This window comes from Clarias gariepinus, chromosome 1 (assembly GCF_024256425.1).
Source record: "Clarias gariepinus isolate MV-2021 ecotype Netherlands chromosome 1, CGAR_prim_01v2, whole genome shotgun sequence".
In the NCBI taxonomy this organism is placed as follows: domain Eukaryota; kingdom Metazoa; phylum Chordata; class Actinopteri; order Siluriformes; family Clariidae; genus Clarias; species Clarias gariepinus.
The window spans coordinates 41,161,819-41,175,817 of NC_071100.1; the positions used below are offsets into that span (position 1 = coordinate 41,161,819).

Sequence of the window (13,999 nt, forward strand, 5' to 3'; positions counted from 1 at the left end):
TAACATTCAGATGTAGGGTAGGTGCACTCGCTATTCCGGTGTCAATCGCAACTTATACTCGGTTCGGTTTTGCTGCTCAGGTGTGGCAGACATACTGTAGAAAATCAAACCCTGAAGACCACGGACACTCATTGCCAAAATAATCTTTTTACCTCTCTCCACGCCCTTCTCATTCGAATTCAAAATACACACACACACACACACACGCCTAAGCAAGAAAGCAAAAAAGAATCACACCAACTAGCTGCGCAGTTGGCCATGTTCTTGTCTTTCTCTCTCATTCATATTCTCACACACACACACACACACACTCGCACACACACGCTAGAGAATATGATCCAAGCTAGCTCCAAAAAAGACATATAAACAAACTTACCATTCATGCCTTGCTGTATCAGTCAATCACATTTCTCAATACAAAGATTCCATTAAGGGCATCTCAGTCCATTAAATACAGTATATACATCTTTCAATATAAGATTTCAGGAGTCAGATAAAATAGTAAAGGAAAGTGCAGGAGAAAGTCATGTGAGCTAGCTGTACAGCTGGCTGACTTCTCCAACTTTCTAATTTGCAATTCTCTCTCACTCTCTCTCTCTCTTAGACACACACACACACACACACACACACACACATAGGCAGCAGAGAATGATGTGAGCTAGCTGCACAGCTGGGCGAGTTCAGGTTTGGAGGAGCTGGGCAGCTTGGCACCGAAGCTGCGAAGCGAGTCACGGACACGCGTCACCTCACTGGCTGAGAGCTTGAGCCGGTGGCGGAGCAGGCAGGAGAAGAGGTCAAGCGGGCGCTCGGCGGGTGGTGAGAGCCGGTTTACACGGTCGCGGATCTCCATCAGTGCCAAGAAGGCAGCGTCCTGCGTGCCCTGTGTGTATGGGTAGTCCAACTGAGAGATCAGCTCCTTGACACCATCGGCGTCGAAGTGCATGCTATAACCGAACACCCTCAGGCTGTTGATCTTCATGTACCCCAGATTAGCCGAGTCCATTTCCAAAGGCTCGTAGAAGAGTGTCTCGTTGACACTTGGGTCATCTGTGAGGATACGGCTGCGCAAGTAGACATGCACTGTCTCAAAGAAGGACTTCCATTTGGTGCCCAGCATCAGTGTCCAGTTGTGGCATGGCAGTGCCGAATCCAGTTTAGTTTGCTGCCAGTCAGGGAAGTCGTTCTGCTTGACGGGCATGAACCAGCTCTCCGAATGGCTTCCACCGAACGGGTTGACGTATATGGCAGGCACAGGCTCTAGCGTGCTGTTTTGTGTGGTGCAGATCTGGAAAGAGATTCCCATGAGCATGTGCACCAGGTTGGACTTGTTTTTGTTGCTCTTAAGTGTAAGCAGCATACGCTTGCGCCACGCTGGGTTGAACCAGCTTCCCAAGCGCACGTCGTTGCTAATGTAGATCGCGCGCACCTCCAGACGCCCATCCAGACGCTGCAGCAGGTGGTGTGCCTCTGCATCCACCATGTCCAAGTCAAAGTTCACATAGTGGTCCAGGGAGATGGCCACGGCTGGCCGGCATGAACCCAGCTGCAGGAAGCTCCCAGGCATGCATATGCCACAGCGGGTGACATTGTCCGGGGCACATAAGGCACATAATGTGCCCTCACCCACCTGACAAGGAACCGTACCCTGGCAGGAGCTGCCCTGTTCTGTAGGACACAAGCAGTAATGCACTTCCTCTGAGAAGGAGCCCAGAATCCCATGCTCGTTGCAGTACAGCAGAGACTGAACTCTGTTCAACCAGAAACCCAGTGTCCTGCAGGAGAAAGGAGAACCATTAAGAAAGAAACAATTTTAAAGCATTAGAAATGTACATGCTTTGCTTAATGCAGGAAAATTACATAACCTCTGTAATTTGTATTAAGACGTTTGGTAAACCGCCTGAAAGTTGCCTGAAAAGGAATAACATTGGCTGCATTTTCTTTCCGCTGAATACTGAATTTTCATTCCACTTTTCATGCCCATTGATTTGTGCCCGAGAACTGCCCTGATACTAAACCATGCAAAGAAACAAAAAACAAGCAATAGACTGTGGTATGGTTGTCTTTTCCATCCTCCCATTTAGCAACCGTCATGTCGTTTTGATAAATGCATTTGGCTCGACAGATTCATCCATTACCATCCTACTTACTTCACAAAAATGTAGAAACAAGAAGTCCCCCACACTCGTAAATTAAAACCCTCTTTATCCTTTAGTGCCTCCTTTTACTCTGCCAGTTCTCATCGTCTGGATTGCTGAGTGCCTCACATTAGTCTTACATGCCTTCTTATGTAACACACTGCACATAACCGGTGGCTTTTTAAACAATCAGATATTTTAAAATAGCAACAAGGTACTCAGATTCAAATGAGAACGGGACATTTTCCTTCTCCTATGTCCGTTGCTGAATATACTGCCTTTTAATATGACAAATGAGTGACAAAGCCAGACAAAAGCTTTCTGTTTAAGTATGTTTATATATAATGAAATCCGCTCGAGGGAACATTCGGCTAAGTGATATGTCATTCATTTGAGCCGCCTCAGATCCGAAGCTGACTAAACTGATTTATACACATTTTCTCCAAACACATTTCGATTAGAATTCAGAAGGACACATCTGTATGCCAAGGTCCCTTCACTCTCCGTGTCCATGGGAGCTGTATTTTATTAGAGCTGTGACACAAAATGGCATGTGGCTTGTCAGAGCAGAGTGAAAGTCTTCACAGTAAGAGTGCGTTAACCACGACCTGCCACTCTCTTCGAGCACTTCATTACAGTGCACACACACTAACCACAGTGTGCAAAGGTCTTCTCAATCTGGCGTAGAGAAGCTAAACAGCTCTGTCTGCTACATCTTTTTTTTTGTCTGTCTCATGTATCTCGCACCTCTGTCTAGCTATTCTGGTTTTCATTTCTCTGTTCGGCGTTCTTTGTGATTTTAGCCATGCTTTATACTATTAATTCCCACATCGCTGCCCACACAGCACTATAAACATCACCTGTCAATCATGTGAACATATAGCTCTGACGCTTGCTGCTAATACATGGTCAGTATGAAATATATGAACTGCAGTGAAAGAAAAATATTTTAAATGTTCACTTTTTATTGTTTGGGTCGTGCTATTAATAATGGGCAACTGGCATTCCAGAATTATTCAGGATGAGTGGAGTAATGCCTTTAATTTTTCTCTCTCAAGTGCAATTAATAGAAATTATATCATTTATTTGTTAGCATTAAAAAAAACCTGTAAACTTCAGCATTAATTCAATTGTATTATAATATTATATTAATGTTATACAATCCATGAGTAAATTAATGATGCAAGAGACCAGAAGGTCTCTGGTTCAAACCCAGTGCCACCAAATTACCACTGATGGGCCCTTGAACCCCTTAAGTAATTTAGGATAAGAGCATCTGCCAAATGCATAAATTAAATTCTCAGTATTTACACTTAAAAACAAAAAATTCTGTAAATTATCAACATTCAACCTGTTGTATTTAAATTATTACTCATTTATCTTCAGTTATTTTTATTCACATAGATTAAAGGAACTTAAGTTAATGCAAGTGTTTTTGTATCATGTTTATCAGTGGACTATTGCTACAGTTCATGGTTTGTTAACATACATATTAATTCATGCTAGTTAAGGGAGACGTATTATATTTCCTGTCCATTCTTAATTAAGACTGCGGCTTTAATAGGCAACTGATTGCTGGATGTTACACACAGCTGAGGATCACAAACAACATGTACTGTATCTTTTAATGTTTTCTGCTTAAATGTTTTAGACCACACCCTGGGCCCATGGGCCAAATCCAACCAGGCTCCCGTGAACTTATATTAAAATAAAAAATTATAATAGTGAAACACTGTGGCTCAATATTTTTTCGCATTATCCATAATTCACAGCAGATCCATCCTTACGGAGTGCAAAAGTTTGCATCTCACTGCATTAAAATAAAACCAACGAGTAGTTGTTTTTTTTCCTGCAAATGAAGAGTAGTAGCCATAAACCTCATCATATACATGCACTCTAGTTTTAACTACGGCTGACTTGCCTGTGTTATAAAACAAGGGGTTAAATTTAATGCCTGCATACTGCAGTTGATGTAAGAAACACTTGAGGGGGGGCTGGAACCTCTCCCAGGGAAGTCAGGGCACAGGGCAAGCTGCCACCCCATCACAGGGCACAAGCACACACTCAATCATACATCACAGGCACTTTGGACACATCTGTCTTTGGATTGTGGGGGGAAACCGGAGTAAAACCTGTAAACACAGGCAGAACATGCCAAGGCTACTGCACACAGACCAGCGGCAAGATTCAAACCCTATACTTGTAATTGTGAGGCAGCAATACTAACCTTGCTGTTTTGCCAGATGGGGAAAAAATATACTACATAAAAAAAGATCTGTAAATGAAAAATCTGAAAACAGTAAAAGTGGTAACTTATTTTTTTTTTTAGCATTTAAACATTTAAACACATCTATTTAAAAAAACACTGTCGTATCAGGAAGAACACGATCTACTTCCACTTATTTTATATTACCTTATTGTTAGAAACAATTCTATTGTAATATTAAATAAAATTAAATTTGTAAAATATTGTAAATAATGTATAAATAATGCAGCAAAATTACACCAGAGCTGTTAAAAGCCCTTTACAAATAAAATTGACTTAAAAAGTTTATTTTGATTTATGTATCAAATTTATATTATGGGTTATATAAATTAATTTATAAGAACGTTTATTCAATTTGCTTCAATTCTAAAGATGTATTACAGGTTGTTCTAAAAGTTTTGTTGTGACTAAAAATGTGCAGATTTTAAATTAAATTAAATAATTGCATTTCAGAGTCCTTTTTATGCAGAAAAATATTGGAAAATATTGAAATTTATGTCTAAGGCTTTGTTCACATTAATAGCCGAAGTGACTTAAATTATTTTCTTTTTTTTACTGTAATGTGGCACATCCTTTGCCACTCCAACCTGCAGCCCTCCGAAAAATGACAAAGGAAGATGTGGTTAACAGAGTTAGATTGAGACAAATGGCACCCTGACGAGTGCCATTTGTGTGTGTGTGTGTGTGTGTGTGTGTGTGCCCTGCCTTGTGCTCTCCGGGGATAGGCTCTAGAACCCATGAATACAGAATAAGCGGTATAGAAGATGGATTAATTTATTCAATTTGTTTAATTTTATTTATATAGTGCTCTTAACAATAGTCATTGTCACAAAGCAGCTTTACAGAAGAAAAAAAAATATGAATATGAGTTTAAAAAATGTGAGGAATTATGGCTAAATTATAATTCATGCCAATTGTGGAGTTCAATCTAATGCTAAGTTAGCTTTGGGTAATCCACACGATCAAGCTGACTGCATGCCTAGGGTTAGGGTTAGCATCAGGATCTGCATTAATCTAAAGACACTGCTAATTAAATTCTACAAGAATCAAAGAGCAGAGCTAGAGGAACTAACTTCATCTGTTATTAAAAAAAGAAAAAAATAATAATTCGGATTGCAAAACCCTTATGGACTACAAACGACCAGATGCAATCTACCGTTTTAAGCACACCACTAATGCCGAAAACAACCATGACTGAGTTTGTAATGTCAGCCACAGCAAGTGTGAAGTGGGTTGAGAGCAACGTTAGGAAAAAAAGACCAGTTTTTTGTTTTGTTCAAAGACTAGACTTGAAGTGATGGCAGCAGTTCCAGCACCACCTGAGTTCATTAATAAAGAGGTGAACCTAAGTGAAATCCAGAGATATTTTGGCTATAAACTGGACAAAAAAACATGAGCTTATAAGCACAGCAGCACCACTGTTCAAACACCGCATTAAAATGTGTCTCACAAAGCATGGCAACACGTCAAACCCGGCCAAACATCTGTCAGACAAACATCATGACCTTTTCATGGAATTGAAAGACTGACAGGTGATAATTGACAAGTTCATGACCCTGTTATGTTCACGAAAAAATACAGAGTGATGGATAAAAAGACTTTCCACAGCAGTAATATACATATTTATTTACATAGCCTAAATATTGGCACTGAGCTGAAAGCGCCTATCGCATCGCATGCAAATAACGTTGTAGAAGAGACGGTCACCAAACCGCAGAGGAGCTTCTTTATCAATCACACGCCCCAAGCTACCAAACAAGTCATCATAAAATCCCATGTACCCTCAACAGAAATGAATTTGAGCACACACGCATCCTCATACTGTACAGCGAATTCACAAATGGGATGTATTTATTTAATAATAAATGTGTTTTAATCATTAAATAGATTTATCACATGTTGTTTTAAAAGTTTTGTTTTGACTAAAAATGTGCAGACTCAAAATACAAATAAAATAATTGCATTTGTGAGTTCTTTTTTTCAGAAAAATATTGGAAAATCTTGTAATTGATGTTTAACGCTGTGTCCATATTTTCAATCTGAAGTGAGTCAAATCCATTTTTATCCCAGTGGAACCAGAGTTGGGTAGTAATACATTTACTCTGGATAATTTTTGCAAAAAAAAAAAAAAGAAAGAAATTACTACTATGAGTAGTTTTACTGCACTATACTTTTTACTTTTACTTAAGTATAATTATGAAGAAGAAACACTACTCATACTTTTGACTCATTACTTTTCTACCATTTATTCTACACATGCAGCCGGGGGAGCCACCGCATGACTGTTTCACCAATCAGACGTAGCAACAATAATCACATGACTCTGTTTGACCAATCAGCCGCAATAACAATAAGCACATGTAGTCAGGCAGCACTGTGGGAAAAATTATTTGTTTTGTCTTCGCTATCTGCCAAAACAGACACACACTTACACAGTATATAAAAACTCGACTTCTAACCTGAGAAAACATGTCACAGTAAGTTTAGCTGTTTCATTAAACGTTGCAATGTTGGCATATATAATTATAATAATTATACTATATATATTATATTTTGAGCTAGCAACCCGCCCCGGAAAAAAAAACAACCGCTACGGAAACAGCGAAAGTTCTCTACAATGGAAAACTCTTGTTGCCCTATTCACCGATCGGTGCTGGTGGCCTTATATTACATATATATATATATATTATTATACACACACACACACACTAATATATAATTATTATAATTTCTAAAAAAAAAAAAAAATCGGACATTACAATTGAAGCAGTTACTCAGTACTTGAGTAATATTTTGAAAGACTACTTTTTACTTCTACTTGAATGATATTATTTTGAAGTACAGCTACTCTTACTTGAGTCCATTTTTTGGCTACTCTACCCATCTCTGAGTGGGACACACATCAGATTTTTTTAAGGCTGTCTGAACGCACAGATCTAATGTTTCAGATTAGACCTGAGTCGTAGATCAGAAACATATTCGAGACATGGTCCTACAACATGAATGAGAACAGGCAGAATGGAATTTGTGTCACTTTTTGCCACAATACTAGAATTTCATTTCAGTTCTAGCAATAACAGCTTAAGCGATTATTTATGGGATTTTTCTTCCTTATCCTGAACCTAAACAAATACAGCCGACTAACTGCTTGGCGCCAAAGCAAAATCCCAAGCAAATTTTGGCTTAAATACCGACCATTGTTTAAAATGATTAATTGGTTGCACAAAAATATATGGTGTTTAATTATAACGTATTTGATGGCGTGAGCATCTCGAAGTGTGCATGCATGCCGTTTCAGGGAACAGACGTGGCCACGTTAGAATCAGGTAAAAGTCACTTGTAATTATGAACATGAACAGTCATGATCACAAATTTGCTCAGCTCCTACAAGTACTTCGAATGTCTGATATTAAGACAGATTCAATATCGAAGCCATTATCCACCCTGAACACGCAGATAGAAAAATGACAAGGTCTTGACTGCATTTCACACAGCCTAACGTATCTGGAGCATCAGAGGAATCAGAGCAATTGTAATGATGTTTGAAATTTCATTTCAGCTCTTATTACTAAAAATCTCTTCTGTGATCACTTCAAAAAATCCAGCAAATTATGCCTGAGAATTTCATTGTGCACTTGAATCCTGTGCACAAAGGACTTTTGTGGATTTTTTAAAAAAAAATAGGCAGAATGGTGTCTTCAGCATGTTCCTTAGCACCAAAAAAAAAAAACCCTGTTGAGTTTAGGATGTCGAGGCACACCCCTGCCGTTATATACACAGTGGAACCTCGGATTACGAGCATAATTTGTTCCAAAAGTGAGCTCGTATTCCAAACACTTGTAAATCAAATCAAATTTTCCCAAAAGAAATAATGGAAACTCAAATTATTCCACAGCCCCAATTGTTCGACAGCCCAAAAAAATAAATACATAAAAATAATTAACACTAAATATAAACTAAAAATACAACACATTAACCTGCACTTTACTTTGAAAAGAATCACGACAGAGCAGTGTTTCTGTGTAGAGCAGAGAGAAAGAGTGAGTGAGTGTGTGTGTGTGTGTGTTTGTGAAGGCAAAAATAGGAGGGGTATGTGCGTGTGTGTGTGGGGGGGGGGGACACACGCACATAGACACAAAGAGCAGGCTGAGCCTTGAGCAGAGAGAGAAAATGGATCTTTAACCTCTCTAATGAGACTTGCTTTTGCTTTACACGCATACAGACACAAAATAAAATATGTTTTACACACACACATAGTCACAGTGTTATACTAAACAGTACACACATGTATGGATGTTGATTATACCAGTAAGAGACGCGCACTAAGACCCAGCAGGGGAGACGATTACAAAGACTTCCGTAGCGCAAGAGAGAGAAAAACCGTTGGCTCAGTTGTGATCACATGACGCTCGGCGTCAAAACAAGAAGCGCGTAATACATGATACTCAGTAATCGTAAACCAAGACTTGTTCGTTTTCCAAGTCAAAATTTATTAAAAATCTTTGCTCGTCTTGCGAAACACTCGCAAACTGCGTTACTCGCAATCCGAGGTTTCACTGTACTCTAGAGAAGCTAGGAAGGGAGAAAAGTTTTAAGTTCCTGTGAATTAACTTCATACAGGATCTGTTATGTTGTAGTTTCCACCTAGTTCAAAAGGTGCAACAGAGACTGCTCTTTCCACCAAAACTCACAAAAAAACTGACTACAAGTAAAAATTGGAGTACATGAGCTGCATTGCACAAAAAGACTTGTACAGAGTGCTGAGAAAAACCCAGGAGCATACAGTCATGTGTAAAAGTTAGTACTGCCTCTTTCTATTCTATGTTTTTTTGTGTGTGTAAAAAGATAATAAGAAAAATCCTTATAGTATTAGGAAAATACAATTTTAGATATTTCTCTTAAAAAAAATTGTATGCTTTTCACTTGTGTATAATCTTTCTCACTGTAAAATGTTAAAATACAAATTATATGGAAATGATTCGGTGTGCAGCCACAATAGAATAGGTAGTTAGTATTGCCCACAATTTATTTTTATTATTATTATTTTAATCAATTTTATTAAACAAATAATGGCAGTGTAGGTGTATGGTGTAGCCGGCACGGTGGTGTAGTGGTTACTACCGTCGCCTTGAACCTTCAGGGTCCGGGTTTGATTTCTGGCCTGGCTTGATTCCTGGCTATGTGTGCATGGGGTTTGCATGTTCTCCCTGTGCTTGGTGGGTTTCCTCTGGGTACTCCGGTTTCCTCCCACAGGTTAGGCTAATTGGTGTTCCCAAGTTGCCTGTAGTGTATGAGTAAGTGTGTGTGTGTCCTGCGATGGATTGGCACCCTGTCCAGGAGGTACCCTGCCTCATGCCCTAAGTCTCCTGGGATAGGCTTTGTTCATCTGAGGCTGTATTTAATTAATAGTAAGACCTGCTTGAACCAGATTATTTTAATTATGTTTTTACACAAAAACAGAATAAAAGCAGGGACACTAACTTTTACACATGACTTCATGACCCACCCATCTTCTCTCTCTTTATTTGCACATTTAATCTCTTTGTTTCTTCTGATAAGTGTTACATGAATATTCACAAAGTAACAGGCTGCATCAGCTCAAAAGATATAATCACACCTATAAACACCCTTTTTCTATCCCAAATACTGCTGAGGGTGACTAATGCGCTCTTTTTCTTTTCATTCCTTTTTTTTTTTAAAGCCTTACAGTATCTTATCTCATTTCATCTCATCTCATTTCATCTCATCTTATCATATCTTATCTTATCTTGTCAAATTTATTGCTAATAAGCAAACGAAAAAGACATGTTACCTTTCTCTGGGCAGGCTGATCTTTGGCTGTTTGGGACAGCGCTTGCTAAGCGTAAAGAGTTTCCGCACAATTTTGTTGGCTTTGCCTAAGATTAGTTTAGTGCTCGTCTCCAGCTGAGTGTGGCGTCTCTGCAAGGCCGTGTCCAAACTCCAGAACTTCAAAATAGCTGATGTGTTCAAAAATCGATCAGTGGGCAGCTTCTTCAGAAAGGCCTTAAACTCATCTGAAAAACACATGAAATAGACTATTAATTAAAGTGTCCATAACGAGGCAAAAACTAAACATTTTGGACATGACGCACTGAACACTCATTAGCAAAAAATAACCAGCAGGAGGAAGGTGATGTTATAAGCAAATCATAAGAGCTTTGATTCTGAGTAATGGGCTGTGAAACGTGGGTGGAGAAGTGACATTTAAGATAACGACCTGAACATCTGAAGGAAACGCACAGTTAGTGGCTCAAAAGATGTGAAGCCAGAAAGAAGTGTTGTGGAAAAATCTACAGCAGGCAGTACATAAATTCTCAGCTTGTGTCTCGGTTCTGGGCTTCCACAGGCAAATACAGACAATAAGATATGGAAGGATAATTGTTCCCTGGATGAAGTGCTACAGCAATAGATGTAGAATGCGTGCACAAGTCTATTGCTGTTTGCTTGCATGAATATGCTGAACAAGCAAGAAACACCAGACTTCAGGGAAAACATCAAATTCAAATTATCATAATGGCCATTTTTACTTCAAGAAATGCTTGAGCTGACACTGGCAGTCCTTGGAAATGACTGAAATAAAGACACTTGTGCAGATGGGGACAGTGAGAAATGGGCAAGCTCCTGGGGATTTCTCCAGGCTATTGGACACGTAGCTTATGTTCCGCTGAGCACCTTGCTGTCCCAGGCAATTATAATGTGCAATGATCCCATGTAAGACGGCAAACCCATAGGCTCCCACCAATAACACTGAATCAGTGTTGGATAACGATTGGTCTAGCTCAGAGAGTCATTCGGGCTCAGTTTACACACAGCTCTTCTCATCCAATACATGCTGCGTGCCTTCTTTCTCCCTCTCTCTCTCTCTTAGTCCAACAGATCGACTTCAATGTGACCTTCATCAGAATCAACTTTCTAATAATTGTCAAATTTATTGTTCAATTTCATACCCTTCCTTGCTTTATCAGCACTGAACTGTCCTCTGTCTCGCATATGCAAATGACTCTCATCATTTAAAAAGGCACATATATGTTATTAGGAAACTATATCATTTGACAAGTGACACTAACTCATTCATCCGTGTCTCACCATGAGGCGTACCGCGTTATTACCATAAAATCGGTTGAAAGTGCTAACGTTAAAATGCACAGAGGTATACCGCTATAAATCAGTCCGCTGTATAAAATCTTTTCCTAATGAAAGAACGTCCATTGTGTTCAGTATAAGGCCTGGCTGTCTGCTATGCCCGGCAAAGAAACAGAGCCATGAAAGCACATCTGTCTCTGTCTCTCTGTCTGTGTTTTGGACTTGATGTGGTCTGTGTTTTTCCTCTTGCTGCTCTGGCTGATAGATCTCATCTCTCACTTCTCTTCTCCTTAGTGACTTGTCCTCTCTTTCTTATCCTGCCCTCCTCTCCCCTTTATCTCTCTCTTTCCAGGTTGTCCTGCTGCTGAAGAAGGCTCATTATTATTCTTGGCACACTTAGGAAATGTGGTCTGCCTATCCACATCTTTTTTTTTTCTTCCGAAAATGAACAATTGAGCTATTTCAAAATGTTACTGATAAAAGTCTATTTTCATTCACAGACTATATATCCTCATTCACTGCAGCGAATGAGTGTCCAAATGACCATAAACAGGAGGAGGATGAAGAGATGCAGCAGGCTAATTATGTTCAATTAGATACCAGACGTGGGCTTTGCATTGCATTGCTCTGAATAAGAGCGTAAAAGACGCCTGTAAATGAGATGTCGATGTTTTAGCAGTATACTGCCCTGAAGACAAAATTCTCTTTCTCTCCAAAGTCTCACATAGCCCTGCTCATTATACAAACGCTGTGCACACCTGCATCCTGATATCTGAATAGCTGCCCAGTGTTCAAACTGACCCTGTAGAAAAGCAAGGGCCAATCTCCCCTGTTGATGTGAGGGGGGTCAGTACAGAATTACACCTCTTTAATGAGGGGGTCAGTGGCCACCACACAGCAGCAATTAACCTACTCTTTTTGCAGACTAGCACAAAAGGGCAAAAGAGGCTGAATGTAGAATGTTATTAGCCATTTTCTTCAATTTCGTGTCTCTCATTTATGGTAAAAATGCATCCTTTCAAAATGGGATATTGTTTCTAATGAATGTCTCCCAGATATGCCACAACACACAATACCGAAATAAGAGTTTGAAAAACTGCACAAATCCTGAACAAAAGCTACAAAAGAAATGCCAAGAAACTGTAATCAAGCCATAGGAAACAATTCTGTCTGAACATAGCACTTTAGAGAAACAGACAGTACTGAAATTGCAGGATGCACTCTCAATATAGTGTGAGAGGAATATATCAGTGGTATAAAACACTCGAAGAGGGCAACTATAGAATCTATGGAATGCCAAAGAATGGCAATTATTTCTGGTGTGATGGCAAAAAAAAAAAAAAACCTGAATTACTATAACTGTGCATAAAGTGTGCCACTTTTTCTAGTAAGAGTCAATGCCCGTGTTAAGAGTTGCAAAAATGGCCATTTCAAATACTCACCCAGTCACACATCATCTATACCTCTTTATCCTGTACACAGGGTCGCGGTGGCCTGGAGCCTATCTGCAAAAACTTAGAGCACGAGGCAGGGTACACCCTGGACGGAGTGCCAATCCATTTCACATGCTCATTCACACGCTACATACAGGCAATTTGGGAACGCCATTTAGCCTAATCAGCATGTTTTTGGACTGTGGGAGGAAACCAGAGTACCCGGAGGAAACCCACCAAACACAGGGAGAACATACAAACTTCATGCACACAGAGACAGGAATCAAACCTGGGTGGGAATCAAACCCGGACCCTAGAGGTGCAAGGCATTGTGTTAATGCTAACCACTAAACCACCATGCTGCCCCCATTTCAAATAGCGCTGCAATATTTGTTCTACATTTATTCACACCCTGCAGTGTACACTTTTCACCTCCATGAAAGTGATCTGACTTTATGATGCTGACTTTATTATGCCTGCAAGAAGAAGAAAAGGTCTGATTTATCTGGATAATTATCTTCAGGATATCAGTGCGGCGTACGCCAGCTATTTGATCGAAACCCTGGACAATATTAAGTTCTTATGTCCTGCTGCAATAGGATAAACATATCAGGCTTTGCCATTTGAATTACCTTTTATAATCTGGTCATATGCTTTGTCATCTGAGGCAAATAGGATTCTCAGGTTCATTATAGCTGTAATGAACTGCTTTGCATCTAAATGGAGGCAAAGCGTAATTATCATCACCAATGCCGTCTGGTTTAACATGAAAAATCAGGAGCGGGTGAAACTCCGAGGTGGTTTCTAGTCCATCATCACCAAGTAGCACTGTGTGCTGAATAAAGGGGGGAAAAAACCTCATCAAGTGTGTTTAGACCTTTATGAGATGAAACTGATTATAGATATGAAATTGGAGGCTGCTTGGCCTGACTGATCGGTTTTGTTGTATATAATTTATATTAAAAAGTCTTTTCCTTTACTTCATAGGAGGATTGAAAAGATTTATATGCTATGTGCAGCAGGATGAGAGACATAGCCGCTGGCCTCTATACGTCTTTTTT

At 39.6% G+C, this 13,999-nt stretch overlaps 1 protein-coding gene across 1 annotated transcript in view; it reads right to left on the minus strand.

Moving 5' to 3' along the window:
* Window positions 1-589: 589 nt before the first annotated feature.
* The window catches only part of brinp2 (bone morphogenetic protein/retinoic acid inducible neural-specific 2), a 141,040-nt gene continuing 127,630 nt past the window's right edge, over window positions 590-13,999 (minus strand). Inside the window, exons 7-8 of the mRNA XM_053499439.1 lie at window positions 10,214-10,436; window positions 590-1,772 (exon numbers count right to left, since the gene is read on the minus strand). Coding sequence (XP_053355414.1) covers window positions 659-1,772; window positions 10,214-10,436 — 1,337 coding nt within the window. The 3' untranslated portion in view covers window positions 590-658. The remainder of the gene's footprint in view (window positions 1,773-10,213; window positions 10,437-13,999) is intronic.